The sequence below is a fragment of the Zosterops lateralis genome (genome assembly GCF_965231275.1).
Source record: "Zosterops lateralis genome assembly, chromosome: 7".
Lineage (NCBI taxonomy): Eukaryota > Metazoa > Chordata > Aves > Passeriformes > Zosteropidae > Zosterops > Zosterops lateralis.
In genome coordinates, this window is record NC_139767.1 from 27431259 (window position 1) to 27459213 (window position 27955).

Below are 27955 nucleotides of genomic sequence, written 5' to 3' on the forward strand. Positions count from 1 at the left end.
CTGATTGCTGTGGTGTGGCCTCTGCCTTATTGTTCACAGGCTGTTTTGCAAGCTTGGGGTTCAGAAGACCCTGAGGATGTCCTAATGCAGAAGTTGACTCCCATGGAACAGTGCAGAGGTGTGGGGTAACACACCACCAGAATAGTTCTTGAACTAGTGCTGGCATGTGGAGAATACAACCTGTATCTCCTTTAACAGGCCGCAGTCCTGGGACAAACATTGTTCTTGAAATATGTTTGGTTCTTCCCTTTCTGCAGGGTAGATAAAAACATGAAAGCTCCTAGATGGTGCTGTGTTGTCACAGTTGATTACAATTCTTATGGTGAACAGCTCTGGAGAAATTCAAAGCTGTTCTGTTCCCCTGAAATCTTCCTTTGAAACTGAAACAACATTTCTCTCTGCTTGTTCTTCATCACTCTCCATTTCCTTGCTTTGCCACTCCTGGCTGGCAGACAAGCTGTGCCCCTCCCAAGAGAAATTTTGTTCCTGGGGATTTACTCAGTTGTATTGCAGTGCAACAAATTGCCAATCTCACAGAATAGTGCCTGTTCCTCTGGGATTTTCCTGGAATCTCAAGATGTTTCCATTGTTACTGGTTTGTTGTAAGGTCCCACCACAGCACCAAAGGTCAACTGTCTGTATTGTCAGTGGGGTTTGTACTCTTTAAGAACATCATGTTTCACTTCTCCCTCCAGGGAAACTGGGCCAGTGATGCTTGCTTGATTCTTGGAAGGGAGGATATGAACAAAATGTATGCATGCCTGTGAAAACTAAATAGCAGAAGCTGTTAAGTGCAAATGATGATTGTATTTTAAAAGGAGGTTTTAAGTGTTTATCCGTGTCCCTTCTGTAATGGAATTATTTCTGGAGGACAGTGCTTTATGGGTTTAATTACTGAAAGTTGCTTTCTAGCCACTGAACTCCCATTCTTTTGTATTGCAGTTCTTAAATCCACTTCTTATTCTTGTCTTCATCCCAATTTTTGACCTTGGGCTCTACCCCCTGATAAACATGTGCAAATTGAATTTCACGTAAGTACTTGGGGACAATGCAGATGCATCTGTGCTTTTTCTTTTGCCATAAGTGTGCAGAATAGCTTTTAAAGAAGAGAAACACAAATTTCCATTCACCTTTCCCAATACTTGAGTATACTTCAGTCCAAAGAGGCAGCATCACCCTCTTCCACAAGCCATGGAAATGCCAGAGGGCAAAACTCAGTGATGTTGGATTCTGCTCTGTACAGATTTTTCCAAAAACAGATATGAATAGTCTCACTTTGAATTTGATCAACATGTTCTCCACCTTGTTTCCCATGTCATACCTAAATAATTCTCTCCCTAGAAAGTCCCTGTGGGACCAAATTCATGGTCCCATGCTGGCTAGGATCTGAACTAGTGAATGCATAAGGGGATTTCCATATGAACCAAACATTTTATCCTTAGTCTATGTTAGCACAAAGTGCAGTATAATAGGAGCAGATCTCAGGTTGTTTATGAGACCCATTTTATGCATTTTGTGTGAATTAACTTCAGAGTGTCTGTATTCTGCCTCTGTGGACTGATGCCCTGTAGCAGTGGAAGTACATTATGTGCACTCTTGGAGTGCCTTTGTCAGTGAAATTTCAACTGAAAGGAGCCAAGTTTCTGTGCTCCAGCACCTCTTCTGCATGTGAACCATAGCATGGGAAAGGGTAATGAGTGGGGTGATTGGCATAAAAAGCATGTTTCTAATCCTAACTAAAATGCTGGACAGACAAAACCACATAAATGGGGATGGCAGGTGCCTAAGAAGCCTTTCCCTTCACCCTGCTGGTCCTTTCCCACCATGCTGAATCACTTGTGCCTGAAGACATATCAAAAACATTGTCCAGCCCTGCAATGGTGCCCCTTTTGGAGGATACACATCAGAGGCTGTTCTTCTCCCTGATACCATTGTGAGTCCATGGCCTGGACTGTGCCTTGACTTGGCAGAAAACTTCCTGCCTTATGACCAACTCACAGAGTAGTTCACCCAGCAGCACAAACTCAAGCACCAACCAGGACTGAACGCCAGGACTAAAGATGATTACAAAGAGTGGAGATCGCTGAATCTAGAACCAGATTTGTGTCAAATCTCAACAAGTCAATACTCAGTTTGAATCTGCTGTTCTGGACACGTATTATTCTGATATATATCAGATTTTCTCATGTAACTCTGGTAAAGTTGTGCTAGCTTTGCCTTGAGTTTAGAAGCAAGCTCTTTATTTTCTAGAAATGTAAATGTATTGGCATGAGAAATAACCCAGAATGATGCCCCAGATGGTCAGAAACATTGATGACACAAACTACACATTTTTCTGCTCCTCATTCCCACTGCTAAATAGAATGTTACTTTTCTTTTGCCTTTCCCAAAAGGGATTTGAAGATACATAATTTCTGGTGCTCCTTCCAACTTCACAGATTAACATAATGTCATGAGCTATTCCCTCTAGAAGAGCTGGGAAAAAGATAATATGAAACTTGCATGGAAGGAACTTCTTTTCACGGCATATCAGTTTTAATTGGCCTCAGTGCTGGCCTCGTACAGAATAATAAAATAGTTTTAAGTTAAGAGATCGGCAATTTAAACAGCCTGTCATCCTGAGTGCCACCTGTTGGACAGTTTATTACATGGTTTTGGCACATCTTTGGCTCTGAGGAATGGTATTCTATAGTTTAAATTACTTTTTCTTCCTTAATGGCACCTCTTTCATTTGCTCCATAGACCTATTAGGAAAATGGCAACAGGTATGATCCTTGCAGGGCTGGCGTTTGGACTTGCAGCTGTTATAGAAGTCAAAATAAATGTAAGTAAAGCACGAGGCATTCCTCAGAAATACTTTCTTTCTGTGGGGTGTTTTATTGATGTCTGGTAGATAATCCTTTAAGCCATTGTGCCTCTTGATCAAAATTTTGTAATGTTTTTTTACAACTGAGCATACTGATCCAGTTGCTAATGATAATTCTTACCTTGTCTACTTTTCCCTCTCTTTGTCTCTATGTCTTTCTTTCTAGTCTTTGCAGTTTTGCTGTGCTGGTCATCTGTATTGGTCTATATTCTAGATTTCCATCGTCAAAGTGCTTGACAGACATCTAGTTAATGCTAGTGATTAATTTCCAAAAGGTAGTCTGTTCTCTCTCCTATTTCTTGCTGTAGCTTGCCTATACTTTTCTGTTTGGGGTCTTTTGTGTGTGTATGGTGGTTTTGGTTTTTTATTTAATTGTTTTAAACATTTTTAATTTAATTATTTTCCTGCTTTAGGGTGGGGATGGCTTATTTTTACAAGCCAATTGTTTCTCTGGGGAGGCAGGTGAATGCTGTCACAGGTATCAGGGACTGCCAGGCATCCCCAGAGATGATGGCAGCACATCTCTTATAAATTCCATGTTAGCTCCTGCAGATTTTGTACTGTTTGTTTCTGGCACATGACCAGCATTGTGTAGACTTTGGCTGACCTTTGTCTCACAAAAGTTACTATAGGATTAATTTTTAAAGCTTCTATGTATACTTAAAACGTTCTGTTAGAGTGGCTGGCTCACAGCCCTGGATTAACATCTGCTGGTTCCTCAGGTGAATCCCCTAACAAGCCTCCCACTGAAATGAGACTGTGTGGGTTCAGGTCTTTTTTCTGATCTCTTTATGTGAACAAAGAAATGCTCTCATTGCCACCACCAGAATCTCTGGCCAAGCACCAAAGTTTGCTCTGGCTGTGAGTGACTCCTCTGGGTAGAGGCAAGGTGAGTTAGAGGTTCCCTCCTGCCTGTGCATGAAAATTTTACCCTAAAGGCCATTTTAAGATGTAGCAAAGAGGAGGATAAGATGATCCACCTTCACTTGACTGTGGGTAGCAGAAGTGAAAAGCTACAGTAATGGAATTTGCTGGATAATATTAGCAGGCCTGTTGGTCCAGAGCAGCATATGGATACAGGAAAATCAGCTCATTCTGTCTTCTGTAGCAGTGTGTTTCCCCACCAAGTTAGGTTCAAAATGCCCTGCTTGCAATTACCAAATTATCAGATAAGATAGAAGAAAAATAAATAGCTCTGCAGTATTGCTGGCAGCTACTTGAAAATAAAATGAGAAAAAAAGAGAGAAGTTTAAAAAAAAATTAGCTCTGCAGGTAGTACAAGGCTGACATTGATTGATGTACTCTTTCTAAGAAATTTTTCCTGACAGAAGGAGATACCTCAGTGCTGGAGGCATCAGCTAACCTCCTTCAGAAAACAAGGAATAATATCCATAGTCGGCTGTATAGATAGCAAGGTGTCCAGTAATGCAAAAGCACTGATTACAGACTTGAAGCTGGACTGGAATTTTCAAAACTACTTAACTTCTGGTCTGATTCTTTTCCCAGTCACTGAGTGCAGTGGGAAATAATTATTCTGCTTGCTGCTTTTGAAAGCTAAGCACAAATTTTTCCATTCTGATGTGCCAGTTGGTTAAATCCAGGCACAAGGGAGCTGTGTAGTGAAAGCTGTGACATTGTTCTACCTCCTCAGTAGGTGTGTAGTCTGTACACTTAGTGGTATGAAGAGCAATTTTTGGGAGGAATGATGGCTTGGCCATTGAGCTACTATGAGGAAACCTCCCTAAAAAATGATTTATGTCCAGTTTTCTCTGAGTGCAACTTCTGTTGAGGGAGGGATAGAAAAGTGTCATTACAGAGAGGAAGACCATTACGGCTAAAAATGGAGATATTAAAGTGCTAATAAAGCATACAGATGGCACTTAAAGCCTTTTACTTTAATTAGGAAACAGATATGCCTCGACTTGTCCCAAAAGAAAGTTTAATTCGAGTCCTGAATTTGGCAAAGAACCCTGTTCAAGTGACAATCCAAGACAAGGACCTATTTCAGCAGCCTGTGGAGTCTTTTCAGGTAAGCGTATATTTGGGACTAAAAGGCCTGACTTGCATGTCATTGAAGAAAGGATGGGCTTTTTTTTCAGGCATTTTCTAATAAAGCCCACAGATGCAAAAGCTTGTTCTGCTCCATTGCCTTAGAAGTGCATGGAAATAGCTTTTCAAATGAAGCGTAATATCTCTGTTATATGAAACAGAAATTGAACATTTAGAGAAAAATTTCCCTGGCAAAGGATACACCTTACATTCACCTGTAATTAGGAATAAAGGATAACAGGATTACAGTTTTCCTTAAAGAGGGGATAGTGTTGCTCTTGGAAGGAAAAGACAGATCCTTTCTTATTTGAAGAAAGTGTAACCAAGTTTATTTTCTCCCACAGAATCCAGCTGAGTACTCAAAATTAATATTGAATGGAGAGCAACAGAGCCTTCACTTCACGCTGCAACATCAAGGATTGACTCTTGCTTTTAACTACACCGTGAAGGAAAAATCAGTATACAGCTTAATTGTTTTTGAGGCAGAAGGAAGCCTATCAAGCCGCTTAGTGAGTGTGGGAGTGAAGTGTAAATACAGTATTAATTCAATGGCTGTGATGCTACAATGGGGTAATAGGCTCATTAATTCATTTGCTCAGTTGCAATGTCTGTCTGATTGCTCTCAGATGCTCTAAACCTCACTTTTTAGCTAGAGGCACTGGATCTGTACACATTTCTGCTGGTTGATTAATAGAGGCGTTGTGGCATCTGAGAGTTTCTGGGCACACTTTAATCCACTGAATGCTGCAGTGGGAGAGCAGAGTCATGCCTGCTAGGCAGCAGAGCTGGAGAAGGCTGGGGAAACAGAGCCAGAGATTTCCCCCCAAAGATGGTTCTATAAAGCAAAGATGTTAAAGAGGCTCTAGGGCTGGCCGTGGAACAAAAGCATCAGAGGAATGATTCTGGGATTAGTTATTGCAAGTGTTTAGTGAAAAAGCACAGAAGGCCCATTTGTTTTGCTGAACAGAATAAATGATTAAGATAATTTCAGGCTCTGCAGCAGAGCTGGCTGTATTTGGACTTTTATGTATTTCTGCAACAATCAGAGAGGGGTATGTAGGATGTGTAGGGCAGATTCTGATATCCTTTATGTGTAGCTAAATCTGAAGAAGCTCTCTTGAAATTGCACATTGTGGCAGGTGTGTAAATGCCATCAGAATCTGTCCTGCTAAAATATCCATTCTCTTTGCAGTTCCTGAGCCTTCTACCTTGCCATGTAGCCACACCAACCATTCAATATTATATAGTAGAAATCGTATAACTTTTTTGAAATTAACTCAAGGTTTTATTTTGTCATAGCATCAAGGGTTTTTTGCTGATGATCAGACTTTATGGTTTGGAGTCTGGGACTCAGTACCACACAAAGTTAAGTTTCCTTGGGACCTTGAAAGCTGTGTGCTGTTTCCATAAGAAATGGATACTTGTGATTTTCATACAGTCCTTGAGAAGCAAAAGCCTGCAACAGGCTTGGAGCATAACAATCTCAGAGCTCCAGTACATCTATGCTGCCCCAGCTGTCTAGACCGTGCTTAAATTAATGCCCACCCTGGCACAGACAGGCTCTCATGTGCTGGGAAACAGCTGTGCTGTTGGGTGATGCTATTGACCTGTCATTCACAGCTGTAGATAAGGAAGACGTGGAAGACAGCGTGGTAAATGACATTTTTCCAGCATTGCAGCACAAGGAAATCAGTGCCAGCATCACTGCTGTATTGCAGGGCTCACCCTCGAGTAACCTCCCTCACTGCTGGGTTTGGCCCACTCACTCAGGTGGGAATGCTTTCCTGGAAGGATCCTATCTGAAATTGGTTTCTTCTCCTTTGAGGGCTGTTGAGTAGGCAGGAAATGAATTTGAGAGCTCTGGGGATCATCACTGAAAACGAGTAATAATTTGACTGGCCTGTCTGCAACGAACTAGAGTATTCATCCCCATGTGTCTCCCATGGAAAAAAAAAAAAAGAACATGTTGCTGTTTATTATTTATTGCTCTGATATTTATTATTCACCGTGGCTATTTATTATTTAGGGCATATGTTATTTGTGGGTAGCATATTACTCTGAAGTACAATAGACATTTTAGAGATATAATGAAATTCTGGATCCTTGGTCTTAGAAACTCAGGATTTCACATCAGGAAAAAAAGTGTGGAGAAAGGGCCAGAAAATTTTGAGAGAGAGCCAGTTTCTGAAAGTCCCTTTTGGCTTGCCTGGGTTCCATCTGTGGGCAGTGCAAATTGAAATGCCCTGCCATCTTCAGTGGACATGGCACAGCTCTGGATTTCTACCAGCCAAGAGCTTTGCTTTGTGTTCTTTTTTTGTGACATACAACCTCCAGGGCAGGGCTGTGTCTTAACTGTGTTTTTTCAGCATTGTACACCAAATAGGTTTCTCCAAATGAATGTTAATTAACTATCTAGCTGCTGCTCTAGCTGTGGTCTCCAGGAGAGAGACTCTCACTCCCCAGTGTGCCCATCCAGATGACCATTACAGGTATTTGTGAGCCCAACGAAGCTCAGTTCATCTTGGTTTCTCCTGCTCTCTGCCTGCACATTACAGCAGTTTAATCTCTTGAGTATCAAGGATCAGGGAAAGCTTGAGTGATGCATGATGATCAGTATAGTACCCTAGCAGCTTCTCTCAGCTTTAGACTTTTGTGAAGTCTATGAATATGACAAGAATCAGGGTCTGAAAATTAGGCATTTGCAGATTTTGTAGGACAAAGGCACTCAAGTTTAATTGTAACTAGTCACTGAAAGATGCTTATGTGGATAATGCTCTCTCGCTATCTCAATATCAAGAAAAATACTATTTTTGGAGAGTGTTACATGCCTCAGTAGAAGGGTGACTGGCTGAAATTCAGTAGCCTTTGTTGCAGAAGAGATAAGGAGAAAAGGTATGATCTCATCTGAAGCCCTTGAGGGAGATGAAATTTTGCCATTGGCTTCATTGTACCAGGGCTCCCCAACTGTGGCTTGATGTAAAGCTTATGTGAGAGTCCAGTTGATTTCCACAGGCTTTGCAGCACATGTATAACTCTACAGACACCACTATTGTCTGCCACACATTGTAAGCCAGCATTAATAAATATGTTTGATGTTCTTTTTCTTCCCCTCTTTAGATTACAGACTTGGAAGCAAAGCCAGAAAATAGTTTGGCAGCTGCTAGGTAGGAATGGCTTTTTTTGAGGATTTGGCGGTGGTTGGGTGAGGGAAAGTGCTTTTGTCTAATGCATCTGTATGTAACATAGCCCAGATGTTCTTGGGTTGGAATCTAGTCCACACTTTTCCCGCAAGACTTGGGTGTCAGCTGTGGAGGCTTGACAGAGTGTCACCTCCCACACATGCCATGCAGAGCTGAGAATTATTGCTGCTCACTGCCTAGGATAGTCTGGGCTGAGATGGCAACATAAAAGAGCTCCTTCCTTGGAAAAGTGGCAAATTCATCTCAATGATGAAAGGGAAGCAGCAATTTGGATAGGAGCTGTTGCTATGTCCTTTGCAAATTGGCCAGCCCATGATGTTCACCCAAACTCATGCACAAGTATCTACTAAATTGGATACAGCAACAATTTTACATCCTCATAAACAATTCAGCTGGGCATTGGGCTCTGCTTAGTCCACTCTTCCTAATTTGAGGTACTTCATTTAGTCCATAAACACTCCTGTGCTAGTTTGTGCTGGCTGCTGAGGTGCAGAAGAGGGGAATTTGCAAAAAAACACAAACAAACAAACAAACAAACACAACAACAAAAAAACCCAAATAAAAAACCACAAACAAAAGAAACCCCAACCCCCCAAACCAAACAAATAACCCCAACAAAAAAGGATTCCAGCTGGACTTTCTAGAGGATTTGGGCAAGGTGAAATTAAAAAAAACAACAACCTAAAACAACAAAATGAATCCATCACTAAAGCAAAACCAAAAAATAACCAAACAAAACAAACCTTAAAAACAATGCCCAATCCCTTTATCTGAAGGCCTGTATAGGCAAAATAGGAGAGCAATATCTCTTCATAGCCCTGTGCTTGTGAAGATTTCTACTGACTAAACACCTTGAAGACTTGATTCAGTCAGAATTTTTTTATATTTTCTTGTGGAGATTTTTGACTAAATTCCCAGCCTTTTGCTTTAGCAATTTGTAAAGAAGATTCACTAAGAAGAAGCTATTTTTTCACTAAAAATTTACTTTTGCTAAGCACTTGACTCACTCCAGGGATTTCAACCCATTTAAAGAACTGAAAGCCAAAATATTTTAAACATAGATCAAATAAAAAGAGTTTGGTTTTACTAACAATTTTTGAATTGCCAGAATAAAACTGTCTTTTGTCTATGAAAAAACACCAAACTGTTCCCATATAAGTTTTAGTTTTGATGAAGATGTCTTATTTCTAGAGAATTCCTTGCCACTGCTAGAAACTCTTTGCCAGCATGGTGCACCTGCTCATCAGGACACACAACTTCAGAGTTTCCTGTGGTAGGCTGAGACTCTGTCCCCTCACTCAGACATGGAACAGTCACCATAGTGCCATAGAATGGTCTGGGTTGAAAGGGACCTTGAGATCACCTTGTACCAACACCCCTGCCATGGACAGGGACACCTCCCACTAGACCAGGTTGCTCAAAGCCCAATCCAATCTGCCTTGAACATTTCCAGGGATGAAGCATGCACAACTTTGTTAGGAAACCTGTTCCAGTGTCACACCACCTTCATAATGAAGAGATTCTTCCTAAAATCTAACATGATCTAACCCCTATCTTCTTTCAGTTTAAAGCCATTCCCCCTTGTCCTATCACGCCATACCCTTGCAAGAAGTCCCTCTCCAGCTCTCTTGTAGGACCCCTTCAGGTTTTGGAAGGTGCTCTAAGGTCTCCCTGGAGCTTTCTCTTCTCCAGGTTGAACAGCCCCAACTCTCTCACCCTGTCTTTATAGGAGAGGTGCCTTCTGATCATTTTTGTGGCCTCCTCAGATTTTGCTGCAATCTTTGTTGGTCTCTGAGATGGCACTATCTGGTGGTTCTAGACCACAAAAAGTGAGGGTAACTTTTCACAGGAGAGAGAGAGTAAGAGGGTGAAATTATGCAACAGGGAAATGAATCTTGTATTGAAAAACTAGGCAATGAATCAGACAAATTTTTTGTTAACTTGTAAAAGAGACTCTCGTAACCTTATGGAATTACAGAATGCTTTGCAAGAGTATGCAGACTTCGAAAGTGTCTGCTATTATACTTCTTCTGCCCTGTATGACAGGTCAATGAAATATGGTTTCTTTGCAGATTCATTAATGGTTTAAGCCAAGATGTCAACCTCACCATCGACAGCAAAAGGTTCATTGCTGTTCAGAAAAACTACAGTGCATCTGAGTATTCACTGCTGGAGAGGGACATGTAAGTCTCCCTTCCTGAGCTGAAGGTCCTTGTTGAGGCATTTCCTTGGGTACAAACAGACTTTTCTCAGCCTAATAGCAAAACCTGCATTGCTATTGTCTTGCCATGTGGTTGTGGGGGGGTGGATGTTTGTGAAAAGCAGAATTACCAGCTCGGTGCAGAGCAGGTGCTCCAAGCCACTCGTGTGTGTGCAGAAGTTTTTATTCACATTATGTGGGGGCCTGGAGGGAAGAGATTGGTCATTCCTGTGCATCTGTCAGTGGAGTAAGATAGGACATGGTAAAGTCTCCTCTGCCTTTTAGTGCCTGCTTTATTTTGTTATTCTCTCAGGCCAAGCACCTGATGTTAGGGTGCTCTCAGGGAAAGGCCAGTTCGTATTCCATGCTACAAAGTGTTAGAATGTGGTTGGGTTGGTAACATCAAGTAGCATTACATGGTTTTGCAGGCTGGGCTTGTTAGACAGGGGCTCCATATGGCCTTGATTTGGCAGCATTGGAGTTGGCTCTTGTAGGGTTTTTCTAGCATTTCCAATGTTTCAAAACAAGCTTCATGGCTTTTCTCTGCATCAACTCCATCCAAAATATTTATTGCTGCAATTTAGTAGGATGCAGCAGCCATTGTGGCAATGCTACTGAGTCTCTGTGCCATCTCACATATCCAAAATCAGAAGAACAAATATGAAGGCTAATTTGCTCTATTGAAAGGAAACAAAAGCTGCTTCTGGGTCCACATCTCTGAGTTCCTGTTGACTACTTCTCTGGCCCACATTTCCTGAAGAAATGCAGCAAAATTTGGGAGGAAAATAAACCGGAGGGGGAAAAAATTACATCAGCACTAAGAAGAAGCAGAAACCATTAAAAAATGTTAGAATTGCCTGGGTCATTAGGTGAATTCCAGTCAGTGTCTAAGTGCTTCTGGGAGGACAAGATAGCAAGAACTCCAGTGACTGTCTGATGTAAACACTACTGTATCTTTACATCTTGCATCTTCCCTGCTCCATTTCAGGGGCATGTTTGATACCTCTGTGTTCTTTGTTTGTGGAACTAACTGGGAAATACTCTCCTTCATCCTTTTATCTAGATATAATAATGGAAAATGCATAACTGAAACAGGAGAGTTCCCCCTGGAGCTGGGGCTGCTTGACTTTGGTGCCTCATACACCATTGTGATAACTAATGTAAGTGATGGTGTGATAATTCCTGTGTAAGTGAAAGTGATAATTCCTGTGATGGTAACACCTGTTCTACTCTCTGGTAGTGCTTTTGTTCCTATGTTGGTGACTCTCTTTGTTGTTGGAGTTGCTTTGTCCACTCTCTGATCTCTGGGCAGTAGCCATCTGAAGGCAGTCCATTATGAAAGGGATAGTAAATTGTTTTGATACTACACGAGCAAGGTGGGTGTGTATTTGTTCCACCTTACACTGTGATCATGTCAGATTGCATGGGTTAAAAAGAAGTAAATCTTTTCCTTGATAGAAATGCTCCATAGAAAATCATGTGATCTGTGGTTTGTGCTGGTCTCATGCCATCCTTGAGCACTTAACATTGACCCAGAGCACTGCAAAGAGTTATTACCATCTGCCAAGAGCTGACTCTGCTTGTGGTTTTTAAAATACTGTACCTGATGGTGCCTCACACCAAAAAAACCCTGCAGAAACAGTCTGCTCTATCCTCACATTTAGTTTACTGATCTTCCAAGATTTGTAGATTATGCATAGGAGGAAGAGGGACAAAGTCTTGAGGGAGGAGATTGGTGAGGTTGTACATCTGTTTCCTCCTCTCACTGTCTGTACAGCTGATTTGGAGCCTAGTGTAAAGTCAAGGCATGGTTTTCTGAACAGCCTGGCCCTGATGGGGTCTGAGCACCTCTGAGAGAGTGGATTCCTTTTCTTGCCTGCCAACCTCTCAGACACACTGCTTCAACCCTGGTCCAGCTGGCAGGAGCCATGGAGATGAACGTGATCAGCTTAGTTTCCATTTTAACCTTTCCACCACAAAGGCACACAGACAAACTGGGTCTGACAGGACACACTACTAAGCTGCCCTCTGAGACTTTGGCTGCTGTATTGTGATGAGCAGAGCAAAGTGTTGTCAGCTACTCCCTGGCAGTAGCATCTCCCTGTTGGGCAATTAATGGGAGCTGTTCATGTCTGCAGAGTCCAAATACATCGGGGGAAAAATATAGCCGTGAAGCACCTGGCTTTTTTTTTTTTTTCCAATTCCAGTAGCTGAAGTGGGATGTACAGCCCTGGAGGGAACAAGCAGATGCTGCCATCTGTGAGTGCAGAGATTTATGTACATAAAACACACACACTTGAAGTGATGTTGGCCAGACCCCTCTTCCATGGCTGCAAGCCTCTTTCACCAGATGAGAAACCAGATAGAGAAGTTGCATTAAAAATATAACACTAAGAAAATTACCCCAGAGCCTCTGGTAACAGGGCCAGCTGAGTAAATGTGTCCCATGTCACTGTGCCAAGAATTCCAGTTTGTGGTCCCATCTGCATAAGTCCCTGCTATAGCCCTGGCTGCTGAGGGTGGCTCTGTGCCTCAGCCCTTCTGAACCCTGTGCTAGTACTTTAATATTTTTCACCCTCTGTTTTTCTCTCTCTCTCTCTGTGGTTTCTGCCTTCTGTAGAGAGTTAGTTTGCTTGAGGCCAAGATCACTTTTAATTATTGCAGTGATTTGTACTGAGCCCTGCTCCTCCGCCAGAAGTGCCATATAGAAGAACCAAGAATACAATATATTAGTCTGCTAATGTATCTGAACTGTGAAACTTAAATCATGGGGATGCTGCCTTCTACCCAGCCTTCCTCAGTGTGCAGTTACAGCATGGTGCTTGTGACATTTCTTTATGGGCTAAAGAGCAATACACAGCTCTCCTCTCACCCCTTTTAGCCTGCTGAAATACAGTCTCTTGATTTGCCTCCCTGGCAATGATTGGTGATTAAGAACATATCGTAAACATCCCTTGTATTTTCCCAAGTACTCTCCTTAACACAGGACTTTCTGCCTGAAGTAATTTCAATCTAGTGTTTTCCTGGCTTCTAATCAAATCTCTCTCAGCCTCTGTGCATCACAGACAGTATTAATTACACCTGGGAAAATAAACAAAAATTATTAGGAATACAGCTACCATACCTATTTGAATAGATCTAATATGGAGCAGTCTTTGCTACTCTTGGCATTCTTGAGCTGAATTTGTTTGAGTGTCAATTATATCATAAAGAAGTTGTACAGTGCTGATAAAATGGGAGCAGTCACCACATGAATGCAATGAGCACTCACCTTCTCATCCTTTTTTGACCTTGGGGACAGCAGCAGATCACAGGCTCTGCACTGGAACCTCACAGGTTTTTCCTAGCCCCACTACAGAAGACAACTTGTTGGTTTGCAATGATTTAGGGAAGTCTTGTGGTACTATGGTACCTGAATGAGCTGGAATGTTTCCATCCTGCTTTCTCTGCCCTGTGCAGCAGGAGTCACCCTATTCCCAGCAGGCCTGGAAATGGCAGGGTTGAGAGCCATAGTTTGCTTCAAAGGCAGAGCGTTTTTCCATGTTTGCTTAAAATGTTGGTTTGTAAATTTGTTGCTGTTGTCCAGGCTAAGAAAGATGTGATCTTTCAGCAACTAATCATTGTGCCTTTATTTTCCTGCTAGATTTCTGGAGGTGCTGTTGAGACGTGGAAGTCAGAAGACATCAAAGCCAACAATGTGCATATGGCCTGGCAGTTACCACAGTATTTATTGATATCTGCTGGGGAGGTGATGTTCTCCATTACGGGTCTGGCCTTCTCCTATTCTCAGGTACTCCACTTAAAGATAAGGGCCTTACAATTAGACAAGATTTATTTCTGCATCTGTCATTGACTTGTCATACCTCCTGTGACATGACACTAACAATGCTATCTATCCTTCAGCTGAGAGTGGGATTGTAACACAGCTTCCTGGGTGCCCTCAAGCTAAATTAATTCATATTCTGAAGATACCTGTTCTCAGTGATTCTTGGAAATATCCTTTTCTGGTAAACCTGAGAACACAGAACAGAACTGGATAGTTAATGAGAAAACTCTGAATATTTTAATATCAGGGTTTTCCCCTAGTGAAGTATTTTGTGCTATGTACTTTTCAATGATATAAAGAAAAAGGTATCTCAAGGGCTACAGGTGGTATGAGGGCTGGGCACCTCCTTTAAACTGAGAGACTGAAGGGGTCTAAACATGCAAGGTTGTAGCAAAGGAGCAAGGGGTAATGAACGTGCAAGGGATGATTTGATTGTTGTCTGGGGAGGTTGATGAGAAGAGAGGACTGAGACATTACATGGTCAAACAGCTAGTGAAACTACTCAAATTTATCCCTGGAGTAAGGTGCAGATGTTTATTAATGAGGATAATTAATACAGTGGGATGATCGGTAATGGGATGTGAAAAATTTGTCCTCAGCAGGAAATTTAACATCAAGATCCAGTCTCTTTCCCAAAGGTGTACAGCCATATGGCACCAGACTCAAAGCTGCAGAGCTTGTGTGGCTCCTTGGACGTCCTGATCATACCATTTCAGATGATGCAGGTTGGAGATGACCTGGATTCAGCTCTGCAACAACAGCATCTTCTGCCTCTTCATGTGTCCTCCTGTCCATGTTTTGAAAGCTCCTTGTATGCAGCTGTTGAGATTAACCACAGATTAACCACTCCACACAGAGGAATTTCCACCATCTCCTCCTAGGCTGAGCCCAGTGACACCTACACTGGGCAGGACTCCAGAGGGTGAAGCAGGGCCAGAGGGCACAGCATGATTCCCACTGATCAGGCCCTTCTCCTCTTTTCAGTCTCCAGCCAGCATGAAGTCGGTGCTGCAGGCAGGTTGGCTGCTCACGGTGGCTGTGGGGAATACCTTTGTGCTCATTGTTGCCGAGGCTGCACCAATGGCACAGGTATGGTTTGGCTCTTAAAACAGAGGATATGCTTTACAACAGGCTTCTGGTGCTTCTGGACGGCCGTGTCCTGGTGCACAGCTTCTCTGCCCAGCCCAGGCTCCTGCACCTGAGTGACAGCAGCCCCCAGCCCCTGCCCTGTGGGGCCCTCAGTGGTGCTCCCCTGGGGAGCACTGGCCCTCCCTGACCCTCCCAGTGGCAGCAAGTAACTGACCTGCACTGGTAAAGCTGCTGGGGCTCAGCTCTAGGCAAGCTGCCTGTGTCTGGACCTGGACTCAGTGGCAGCCACACGTTGAGTTGCTCAGCAGAAACAAGACCAGTGTGCCCTCAGCTCTTCCTCAAGGGTCTCTCTCGGGGAATCCTGCCAGGCCAGCTGCCTGTGGCATCCCTGAGATGTCAGGCTAACGGGGGGGAGGTCGTGGTGCAGAGGTAGTTTAATTTAGGCTGTGAAACTTCTGGGATGATGCCACGAAGGTGTGAATTGGGGCTTATTTCTGGCCAGCATGAATCTGCCTCTCCCAAAAGGATCTTGTAGGCAAAAAACCCAGGTAGATATGTTCCAGTCAGATTTGTAAGAAAAGGTTTAATGAAACCAACTCAATCTAACTGTTTTGTTTGAAGAGGTATCACATATTTGTAATTACATTATGTGTACAAGCATATACCACAAAACAGGATGAGAAAGTTTCTATCTTGTGAACCAGTTTGGAAACTAAAAAATAATTTTCACCCAGCTCTTTAAAAAGCACTTGAAAGTGCAGAGATATCCTCTGGACTGAGAGTCTGGGGTCTCCTGACCTGCTGTTCTTTTTTCTTTCCTAGTGGGCTGAATTTGTCTTGTTCACTGTTCTCCTCTTTGCTGTGTGCATTATTTTCTCCATCATGGGATATTTCTATGTCAGTGTGGATCCAGAGGACCTAGAAGAAAAGGAAGAGAAGAGAGACACCTCAAGCAGAGGAAACATGATTGGTCTTGTTACTCAGAAAACAAAGCTCTAACACATCATGTGTTGGGATTTTTGGTTTTTTAAACTTAGTTACGAGAAGGTAAAAGAAGGGTGGGGACAGTGTTATTTTATTATAGAGCATTGCAGTCTTTATTACTCAAAATGTAGCCACCTTATAAATCGGACCAAATAGCCCTCTATAAAAACAATGGGGGTCCTGAAATCAGAGCAAAACTCCCTGGGAAAGCTCCTCAGGTATTAAAAGCCCTTATTAGTAATTACAGTGTAATTTACAACCTGCCCATCTTTTAAAGCATGGAATGCTTTCCTATGATTTTGCCTTAAACGTATATTTAGGGCAGCAGGGAGGAAGGGTAGAAGGTATGCTATATGACACAAAAATCTGGAGATGTTATAAGAGAAGAAAGAGGAAAAACTAGTATAGGACTTAGAGAAGAATAGATGTTAGTGACAGAAGGATTTTTAATGCTATCATCAAGGACTACACACAGTCCCAAAGGATTTCATCATGTAACTTTCCTTATGAGTATTTCATCCCATTATTGCAGGTTATGAATGGTTCTGATTTATGATTTTCACCTTCAGGCTCAGAAGTTATAACAGGGAATTAAATTCTGCAGGCTAAAATATTCCCAAAACACTGCTGACGAAGGCAGGCATGCTACCACCTCTCCAATACCCTTTTTTTTTTTCCCTAGAAGTTTTTAGCAACTGATGGTATTCTTTGATTAGACATGATTAGAGAATTGGTTTATGCTTCCTTATTTCAGAATTCCAGACAGTTATTTGCCATCTTCCTATACATTAAGCCTTTATTGGGCATTTTCTTTTACAGCACCTGTCACTGCAAGTTAGGATATGGCTGATTTCTTATCTCATGCCTCAGTTATTCCCCACTGGGAGACAAGTTGCAGTAGTTTCTATAAAATTCCAGGCATCCTGCAGTGAGTTATTTACAAGGATGCACTTTATCATTTTTTCAGTCTACAAGAGGAGACCATGGCATATGAGATTTTGCTCCTTGTTTTTCTGTTGCTACCAACCTTTGGATATAGCAATTTTATTGGAATTGTGATATAATTGCCTGATTTTCCTCAACTGTGTGAAGCTGTGATTTCATGTTCTGCATAGGAGTAATTCAACCACTGCTGATCTAGTAAAACTCCTGAGAGAGACCCTCCCTTCCTCTGTCACTTCAAGGCCACAGTTGTAACAGGTATGGCCTAATTTAAAACACAGCTGTCAATAGGATCTTCAGGTTCACAGAGAATAGATTTTAAATTATGCTTCCCTCTTCCATCTTGGCATTGGCCATAGGCGGTTGCTGATTCTTGGAGATCACAAAATACACATTTAATTTAATTCCTGTTCAGGACAGTGCTAGGAAATACACTTAGTTTGACACCTCAGTTCCTTTGCTGTGCTGCCAGTGTGTGTATCTTCTCGAGTAACACTAAGAAAATGCAGCTTTTTGGTTTCTAGCTCACAGCCTAAGATTGCTCCCTCTGCTTCCTGTCCTAAATGGGCATGGACTTTCACCACTAGTTCTGCATAAGCTCCTGCCTGCTGTGAAGTAGCATCTGGGGTTGTGCCAGGGGGGGACCATGTGTCATCAGATAAATGAGAAGAGGCTGCAGATGTGCACGCAGGAACACTCGGGGTGGTTCAGTCCATGCAGAGACATTTATTAAGCTGTGTGGTGGCTGGATCCGGGCAGCTGAACCCTGCAACTCCATGGGGAATTAAGAGCATTGAAAGCCACCTATTAGGTCATCCAACCTGCTTCTCAGAAGCCAAGTGAGGATTATTCCCCTCTGTTTTTTGTGGTATTGTTCTCCTGCTGTGATTCTTTGTGTGGGTTCTTTCTCCTCCAAGCATTGTTGTTTTCCTAATCCCATTTTATGACACACTGTGAATCGGCTCAGAGGCTGCTGAATCACTCTGCTGTGATGCTGTTTGACCAGCTTCCAGCTTGAAGCACTAATAGAAAGCATTTCTTCCTTCACCCACTGCAAACAAAACAAAAATCCCCAAACTGAAGGAATGGCCAGGCTCCAGTAACACTGAACAAACACAATTTAGAATTATTGGAGCATTTAATTTTTTATAAGCCTTGAATTTGGAAGTATATTGGGCTTTGAGGGCATACGTGGTGAAGAGACAAATGAAAATTATTGAAACACTTTCCTTGGGAAGCACTTGGTAAGCAGTTCAAAGCTGCATGAGAGAAAGCAAGGTATCCAGATCTCTAAGACTACATCTGCTTGAGAACCTCTTGATTATTTTTTGTTTTATTTCCTCATTGGCGACACTACCAGAAGCTGTCACAGACTCTGAGCTTAATTTAAAGGAATCGTTCCAAACTCATAAAAGATACATTTAGCATGTCAACTGTATCTGCTTCTTAGACTCCTGATGCCAAATTGCCCCTTTCCAAACATCTCCGTGTTCCAAACATCTCCATGTTCCAAAACGTCACCATAATGTTGGGGGAAGGAAAAATTGCAATTCACAGTTGGGAAGATTATGAGCAGGAAGGCAATGCTACAAATAAAGTGCTAACACGAGGCTGGGGGTTGCTCCTGCAGCCCCTCCCAGGAATTGCTCAGAGGACTGTAAGGCTCTGTTCACATTTCTCTGAGAGATGAACTGGTTACTTCTTCCCACCTGATTGTCATCACCTATTGAAAGCTTTTTCCTTCTCTGATCTGCCTGCTTGGTTGCTGGTATGATCCTTCCCCGCTGCTCCAGCTCCTATTGTAGCTTTGCTAAATTGGACCCATTTATTTGGAATGCACCAGCAGTTTTGGAGGGATTTCCACTGGCATGTTCACAACTAGCCAGGAGCAGGCTGGGGGCTATAACAATGAGCTGCCCCTTCTGTAGCTGGAGAAGGTGGAAAAATAGCTTATTCAGCATAGCACATCTTCAGTTTTAGAGCCACAACTCCATCCTTGGAGGCCTTGCATCACTTTTGAATGGACTCAAGACTGGATCAAAGGTTTGGGACTTAATTCCATGGAGTAATGAGGTCTCTGGGTTCTTCTTCCATGTGGTCACCTCAGAAATGGGGCCATGCTCAGCTGTTAATGCCCAATTTTAGAAAAATATTCTTTATTTCTCAAAATTCTTTACTTTAGGATCACAGGGAGGATCCAAAGTAGTGATAGTACATGTAAAGCTGTATGGACCTCTATAGAGAAATAGCAGTCTGCTGCCTGTCCAGCTTCAACTGCCACTGAGGACTCTCAGCTGTTTGGTGGAGCTTTCCCTGGCATAGATTAGGAAAAGCTCACACCAACTGACTTACAGGAATTATCCTCTCCAGCTGATGGACAGGGAAGAGGTGGTGGGAAATTGTAGATGTGTTGCTGGACAAACCTTCATGAAGATTGCAGGCGTTTGGCTTTGCTCTGCAAGTATGTGTGTTTATCTGTTTCTCTGAAGGGTGCTTTCTGAGAAGGATTTTTTTTTTTTTTTTGTGCAGAAAGTTTCCCTTCATTTGCACTGGCTGTTGTCATTTTTCCCCTGAGCAGGTTGTAAGTGTGACCAGTGTTATTTCCAGTTTTGCATGAGATAAGCATAAAAATGAGATTTCAAACACAGCAAAACAAGGCTGTTGGTTCCTTAAACTTATCTCTTCTTTCTGAGGCAGTCAGATGCCTTTAGGTAGCAAGCTGCTCCATGCAGCTCAAGGGCCTTGCATCTCTCTTTTCTTCCATCTCCCTTTCACCACAATCCCAGAATTCCAGAAGATGAGCCGTGGGAAGGCTGCCTGGGACTGGCTTGGATGCAGCTGGTGTGTGTTGTCACCACTGGCTGGGAAACAGGAGCCTGGCCAGGTCAGGAGCTGGTTCCTCTCTGGATACCCAAATGGGGCTTGACAAAGTAGACTGAAGCAGGGCTGGCCCTGGTGGAAGTTGTGGCTTACTGAGCAGTGACGTGGATGTGAGTTTAATTGTCAAAGTGAAATGTGAGTGAAAGGAAAAGTTTTCACTTTACTTGGCTTTGGCCTGAGGCAAGGAAACTGCAAACTGATGGGCAAGAAAGAAACAAAGGGCTGTTTGGTCAAGGTCTTCCCAATTTCCCCATGAATTACATTGAATTAATTGCAGAGAATATGAGATGAGAGAAGAGGAAAGCTCAGATGATTAAACAGTGGCTGACTTCAGGTCTTTCAGAAGAGCACTCTCCTACCTGGTGGTGAAGAGCCATTGGGGGAGACGGTCACCCATGGTTTGAAAATGGGTTTGGCATTCCAGAGTACTGCAAAAACCAGCATGAAGACCAGCATTGGTGGGTCTGCACTGACCAGAGGAGGAGGTGGCTGTACCCTGGCAATGTTCCCACCATCCATGGAAGCCACCACCTTGGCTTAACTGTTGGGACAGAACAAACAACTGAATGGTATTACAGATGTGATTAGCAAAGGAGGGAGAGCTACAGTTAGGGGTGGCTAACAAGTTTTAGCCAGGGTCATACACAGAAGGATAATCTCCTTTTTTTCTCTGCATTGAATTTCTTTGCTGAGCTACAAGAACCACTTTCTAATACAAGCTGCTTAAGCTTCAGAGACCAGCACCATGGCAGATACCACAGCTGCTGAATTTTGGATAGTACCAGACTCTGCATTTCATTATCAATTCATTTGTTATTGTGATGGCAGAATTTTAAAACAGCATTTAAGAGATGCATCTGGTCCCAGATGTTGACAGATCTGGCCAGGGTTTTGCATGTTGATAGCTGGATTCACTAGCTGTTGATAGCTAGTCTTCCATGTTAAGTTAATGTGTGTGATAAACTTCTCGTGTACAAGTAGATGTGGGGTCTTTAGAATTCTCCAGCAATTTAGAAAAAAGGCCCCAAAGTTCCACATGAAGCTGGCTAAACATGAGCAGTGGCATTGCTTCCTTGAGGGAGCTTCCCATGTGCTTTGTAAAGCAAGGACCCTCATTCTTCTCTTGCAGTGCTCCCCCGAGAGACAAAAATGGGGGACACAAACATTTTGCCTTGAGAAGGGCTCGTGTTGCCTAATAGAAATTGCATGAAAGAAAATAATTACTTTGCTTCAAATCCCTCTTTCCTCACAGTCTCAGGTGGACAACAAGAAAGGAAACTTACTGAGCTTTGTATCAAGGAGCTGCTGCATCTTCTCAAAGTCTTTTCATGCTGTGTTTTGCCAGCAGATCAGCATTAACCTGGCTTTAGCACCTGTAGATCAGAAGACTGTCAGGATGCAGAGCAACCACACAGCAGGCTCCTACAGTCAGCTGATCAACTCTGATCTCTTCATTTTTAATGAATAGTTGTAGCAGTTATCCTGCAGGGCTCAGTCAGTCAGAATTGCTCTAAATTTAGGCCACAACTAAGGACCTGAGAGAACTGTAATCAACAAGATAAATAGCTAAAATCTCAAAACCTGCTAAACCACTGACTTAGTGCTTAATTAAAATTGTAATATGCTTACAGAAAGTAAAAATGTAAACCTGAATTTAGCGATTCAGTCAGAGCAATGAGGAGCTGTAGCTGGAACCCACCAATGCAACAACTGGCAACAAAGATGAAGATCCACAAATCAAGCAAACATTTCTCATTAGATTATTTTTTGTCGTTGCATACATTGGCCTGTCCTGTTAGATCTACCCATGTGTGTAAGAAAAAGAAGCTGAACTGACTTGCCATGTACCCTTTCCAAGCTGCAGCTTGGTTTTCCTCTTGTTTCAGACTCCCAAGTTAGCTCCAAATGACTCCCTTTGATGGCAGTCAGCCCCCTCAGTCCCAAACCCTGTTTTTTCCTCCCCACAAGTCACTTCTCCCTGGTGACTTTGCCAGCCCTCAGCACCTTGCATATTCCTCCACTCATGCAGCCTCTTTGCTGGCAGCAGCAGCGTGTTTGCTTGGGAGCAGTCCTGGATAATGCTGCCCACTTTCCTGCATCCAGAAAAGTTACCGACCCACTGGAGAACTGTGTCTGGGCAGAGACCACGCAGAGCCAAATGTCTGGGTGGTAACAGCATCTGCCCTGGCTGCTTTGGCTCTGGCTTTTTGTCACAACTTTGTATGCCCTGACACATCTTCTGTATGCAAATCAGTTCAGAGCACAGAGGTTATCCAGCATCTCCCTCCCACCCCTCCTGTGCCTGGTTAGCTGCCCATAGTCAGCCTTTGTGTTGTGCCAAGTCAAGCCACAGGGACTTCTGGACCAACACACTGCTGTCATCAGCCCTGGAGCATCCATTGGTGCTGCCTGTGGCCCCAGCCTATTTACACATTATTTATGGCCCTGCCATATCAGCCAGTTTGAGAGTCTCTCTCTTGCACAGAAGTGAGAGAAAGCCACACAGGCTGTGTCCGTCTCAGCAGTGGTGTGTGGTCAGTGGGGTGCCTTTGCAACAACAGGCCTCCTCTCAGCATGGAAACAGCAGCTGGTGGAAAGAGGCACCTCCTCTGTCACCAGTGCCAGCTGGTGTCAGTGGGGCTGGCTCTGTGGCCATTCCAGGCTTGGCCTTTTAAAAGTCAGTGTCAGTGTTCTGCTGAGAACCCTGTGTTATCACTGTGTATTACTATGTGCTGCCAGGCTTCAGCTTCTGAATCTTGTGGTTGAGGAGCAGCAAGCTGCATCCTGGCAGGGCATTTTCTGCTTCTTCTTGGTCTACTTGTCCATCCCCAGTGACCAAGTCCTGGGTAATAACTGGCATCTCCCAGACCTCACTGTGTTTATGTACCACTCACAAATGAAGTTTCTTCAAACGGAAGTGAATTTGCTCAGAGCTCTGACTCTACCCAAGTCTGCTTAGAGCTGCTGGGAGCCTTTGTTCAGGCACTTTCTCAGTTTAACCTGTGCATCAAAACACTTTCCAAGCAGCCTTCATGCTGTCCTCACCAAAAAAGGCACCTTTCAAAGGTGCTGTGCCAATATGGATTTTTCCTGCCCAAGTTAGAGGTGAAACAGGCCACCAGGAATCCACCAGGCACCAGGAGTTGCTGTCTTTCAAAAAGCCAAACTGCTGTCATTCACAGTGGCTCCCCACATGCAAGGCTCCTGTTGTATCCTGAGCTCAGCAGAGGCCAGCAGATGCTCTGATGCCTCTCTGGGGCAGCTCCCAGGCCCAGCACTGGCCAGCCCATCTGTGTGCCAGTCATGGGCTGTCAGTGCCAGCTTTTCTTCCTGACACTTTATACAGCCCAAAATCTGCAGAGCAAAGAGAAGACAGTTCCCTCTTTCCATAAAGTGTATTTAATTTTGCGTGTTCCTTTCTCCTTTCTCCTGTTTGTTTCTCCTTTCTCACCACAGCCAGTGTCATCAGCTGCCCTGTTATTTCAAGGGTGGCCAAGGAGCTGTGCAGTCCTCCATCTCTCCACTTGGAGCAAGGGGAGGTTTGGATTTTCTCACTCTGCCCACCCACAAGCACCTTCCTGGAAGCTCTCCTCAAATTCAGGTCCTCCATCTCTCCAAAGAGCACCTCCTGCATGAGACCAAGGATTTGACATGTTTTTAACCAGTCAGTCCTTCTGTGGGGATTAGCCAGCCTGGGTAATGTTTGCATTTTACCCTTTGCTGTCTGCTGGTTGTGGATTTACTTTTGGAGCTAATATAACTGTTTTTCTTTACATTTTATCCCCAAAGGTTGTCCTGAACCACGTGCATTCTCTATGTAAAATAAATAAATGGCCTTGACTGTTTGCAGGCAGAGGTTTTATCCCTCTACCACCAAAACTTTGATAGTGCCACAAAGAATCCCTCTGCACTAATGGTGCCAGCACAGTCCTTTACATCCCTATTGGAGGATTTCTTTGTTCCTCCTTTGCATCATCCTTTTGTATGTGCTGCTTGTAACCAAAGGGCTTGTGCTTCATTTCCCACAGCCTGCAGCACTTCTCAAGCTTCTGTAATGCAGGCTCTGAGGTCCCTCTCCCATTTCAGCTGAAAACTATTAAAGGCCATTGAGAGCTTCAGAACCAGCTGGGTTTTGTCTAGTAAAGTTCTTTTCCTTTTTTTTTTTTTTTTTCTTCTTCTATTTTAAATTCTTTTTTTAATTCTTTTTTTTTTTTTTTTTTTTTTTTTGCATTGTGTTCACATCCATCACTTACAGCTCAGGAGTGAAACACTGCTCCAGTCTTCTCCTGTCAGCTGTCTCAGGAGGAGGCTGGGCTTTTATCTTTTCCATTAAACCCTTGTGTGATGCCTTTGGTCCTAATGTTCACTGTTCATCATCCCTTGAAGCTAGGGATTTTGATTCCTTTCTTTGAGTTTTTGTTTCAGTCTGCTCAGCATTTTTTAACTGGTGTCACTGTATTACACCTCCTGGGGTCCACTGACCTGTTGGGCTGAAAATGAGCAGAGAAGTCATTCTAGTGGTGTTAAAAGATGCACCTAGACAGAACCTGCTCAACTCTGAAAGTTCTGAGCTTCCTTTCAGCTTTTTAGAGAAGAACAGGCACTTTTCCACGCAAAGCTGTGTTCTTCATGCCTACTGCATCCTGCTCTGTCTGGGAGGGGATGCTGCCAGGTCAGAGCAGCTCCATCATCCACAGCATTTTGTGCCTGCTTTCCTCTGCCTCTGCATTTCCTGGCTTGGATTTCTCTCCTCTTGGCCTCTCCTTGGTGGGTCTCTCACAGCTGTGACATTCATCAGAGGTAGATATTGCCTCCAGCAATTAGTTTTACCAGTCTCATGTTGTTACTTGTGGTGGCACCAGTCATGGGATTTATTTTGCCTTTTCAGTCTCCACTGTTTTTCCAGGTTTTTGCTGAGATTTCTCTTGATTCAGACTGTCAAGTTCTTGCCAATTTTGTCTTCTTCCTCGTGGCTTCCTGTTATCAATGCTGTACTTGGAGTCCAAGTGCCCTTCATGCCCCAAATCTGCAAGATAAGTAAACTTAGAAAATCATTAGGGCGGACTTTGACCGCTCCTGTCTCCATCAAAGACTAGGATTAAATTAAGTCCCTTTGATAAACTGAGCTGATGGGCCAATTTGGAGTGCACATGTGGTATTATGAGCCTCGTGGGACTTATGATTAAAAGACATGAGAGAACACAATTATTTAGAGAGCTACCAAGAGATTGCTTTAGCTCACTAGTCACTTCTTTATCAGAACAAAAGAAGAGTCTAATTCTCCAGGGCGACAGGCAGCTCCTGGAAGTGTCAGTGAGGGTCTAATTGCTGCGGGAGGTGGGGCTGCTGCTTTGATGACGCTGCGGGAGGCTGCTGGGGAGAAAGCCACTCCAGCCATTTCTGTCCCCAAAGCACTTGGTCCAGGAATGAAACCTTCCACACAGGTGGCGTCTTTATATTTTTTAACAGTTGCTTGATAATTTTTTTTGTGTTTTGTTTTTGGTTTTTTCCACCATAAACTGCCGTTGCTTTTGCAGCAAGATAGAGCTCAGCTGGGATTCTTTTCTGGACTGTGATCAAATCCTGACCGGCACAGGGGGCTCAGTGCAACCAGGGCTGACTCCCTGCATCAAATCTTCAAGGCTGGGCTGGATCCTGACCCAACAGGAAAAGTCATGTTAGCTTAGGCTCTGCAGCAAGCCCTGGAGATGAGAAATGTCTGACTGGACACAAATACAATTTTGTCTGTTCTTTTATTTTCTCAGGGTCAGGATATTGAGTCAGGGCTTGGTGGCATATGTAATTGTAGCAAGGCTATCTTTCTCCTTCTCTCTCTCTCTCTCTCTCTCTCTTTTTATTTATTTATTTTTTTTTTTAAAGGAACATTCATGCTGCATTTTAATTACAACATTTAGAACATGTCCAAATAGCTTGAGCTCAAATTGATCTTGTTTTTCAGCCAGGAAGCTTGTTTTTCATCTATTATTATAATAAATGTGCTATTGATAATAGTTTAGGTGCAGTACAGCAAAGCTTTGTGTTATGCATCAGCTCTGGCGGCTCAAAATTTTCTTATTATCCATTACTGACATGACAGTTTACAAATATTTAACAAACAAATTACCAGGTTTTCCTTGTTCCCTCTTAGTTTGCAGTCTCAGTCCTTTTGACAGCTGAATTCAGGATTAATGATGATCTTGTTTAAGACGATTGTTTGCTAGCAAACAGGTTTATTCTCTAAACCTACAAGTGCAGTAGAAGAACTAACACTGACACTTTGAATTAAATCTCATCCTCAAAGCAAATTTTTTAGCTTTATTCCATCCAGTTCTCCTAAGAAGAAATTGGATTTGCCTGGTAAAGTGCTTAGACCTGTTAATAATTTTTTAGTTTATGTAGTCATTTTAAATATAGGCACTTAACATGAAGGGCTGGCAAAATGAGTATTTTTTTCTCTGCCAGCCCTGAGCTTGCTGGGTCTATTCAGGCTGTAAATGTTTTAAAGTCCTTTCTGAGCACAACCAGGGGAGAAAAGAGACCCCCTTGACCCTCTATGGAAAAGAGATCCAGAAGGACAAGCTGGATTTGGTTCTCTGTAAAGCACTGGGAAACATTCAGCCCAGGTCCTGGGAGTGGTAAAACACACCCACGCTTTGCACGGGCTTCTTCTCCACTTGCTCCAGGTCTGAGCACGAGGTGAAGGACACAGAAAGGGCTGATGGCCAACATCTGCCTGGGAAGGCTGTTTTTGCTGTAGATGGCTGCAGGTGAAGCAAGGAAGGTGCTACACCCCCCTGGGGAAGCCTGATGCATCCCCAGGGGAATCAGGGGCATCTTCTGGGAGAAAACACAGCACTGGAATAGAGACTGAAAGAATGCATGAAGCACCCCCTTCAGAGCACGTCCTGGGCACTGGGCCATCCCTGCCCTGTGGTTTCTGATCTTGGGCTTTGCATGCACAGTACAGGAATTCACTGCTGTGTGGGCCTGGCTTTGGAGATGAGAAGTGAATTTGTTCTTAAGAAAAGTCACTCTTTGTTGGCAGAAAATCTGTGAGTTGGGTTCCCTAAGGGCATAGTGTTTGAAAATGACAGATGATTAAAAGATAACACATTTGAGAGTTAGTTTTGTTTTGTTTGGTGTTGTGTTTTTCGGGTTTTTTTTTTTTTTTTTTTTTTTTTTTTTTTTTGCTTAGCTTTTGTTGTTGTTGTGTTTGTTTGTTTTGATTTTCTTGTGGAAGGTGTTTGTTTGTTTGTTTGTTTGCCTTTTGGGTATGACAAACTGAATAGCACACATAAATTTCTCCTCAACTGACCTGGCCACATTTTTTTTTTTTTTTTTGTTTTAATGCAAGAAAATCTGAGACTCTCCTTAAAAGAGGAGGCCTCCCACCTGAGTTCTGAAATACCAAATGTCACACTAGCAAAAATGACTAAAGTTGGCAAGCCCAAGTGTAGTTTATCACATCAATCTTAAAAAAAGATAGGCCAAATCAAAACAGACTTGATGAAACAGAATAAAAACATGCTTGGCTTGAAATAATGTGTTAGTAGAGAGTATTTCTTATTATATTTTGTTTGATAAGCAATAAAACCATGAACTTAAAGTGCATACAGTCATTTGCAATGCAAGCACTCATTACTGACTTCCCATGGAACCAGTGTGGCCAGTGGCCAGGGTGGAGCAGCAGGGACAGGGACGGGCACAGCTGAGGATATCAGCACCTCTGCACATGTGTTTTCAACCCTGGAATAATCCCATAACATGGACGTTTTAGCCTGATATTTAAACCTTCATCTCACTTCTTTTTAAGGCTTGCTTAACACTTTTCCAGTTGATTGATACAGCATCAATCACAGTAATATGCCAGCTATGATGTTCCTGTTAATAACTCCTGAGGAGATGGGTGGCTCAAGGCC

General features: G+C 43.0%; 1 protein-coding gene across 3 annotated transcripts in view; it reads left to right on the top strand.

Moving 5' to 3' along the window:
* Window positions 1–27584, top strand: part of SLC15A2 (solute carrier family 15 member 2) — a gene marked incomplete at its 5' end in the record, with an annotated part of 53917 nt that extends 26333 nt beyond the window's left edge. For 2 of the 3 annotated variants that reach the window (XM_083865342.1, XM_083865341.1), the window contains 10 exons: window positions 943–1031; window positions 2743–2824; window positions 4770–4895; window positions 5260–5424; window positions 8033–8079; window positions 10188–10298; window positions 11379–11475; window positions 13959–14105; window positions 15126–15230; window positions 16053–27584. In XM_083865342.1, the coding sequence (XP_083721468.1) occupies window positions 943–1031; window positions 2743–2824; window positions 4770–4895; window positions 5260–5424; window positions 8033–8079; window positions 10188–10298; window positions 11379–11475; window positions 13959–14105; window positions 15126–15230; window positions 16053–16229 (1146 nt within the window). In that variant the 3' untranslated portion in view covers window positions 16230–27584. Of the gene's footprint in view, window positions 1–942; window positions 1032–2742; window positions 2825–4769; window positions 4896–5259; window positions 5425–8032; window positions 8080–10187; window positions 10299–11378; window positions 11476–13958; window positions 14106–14218; window positions 15106–15125; window positions 15231–16052 lie in introns of those variants that run through there. The other variant, XM_083865343.1, reaches the window with a different exon arrangement.
* Window positions 27585–27955: the final 371 nt, after the last annotated feature.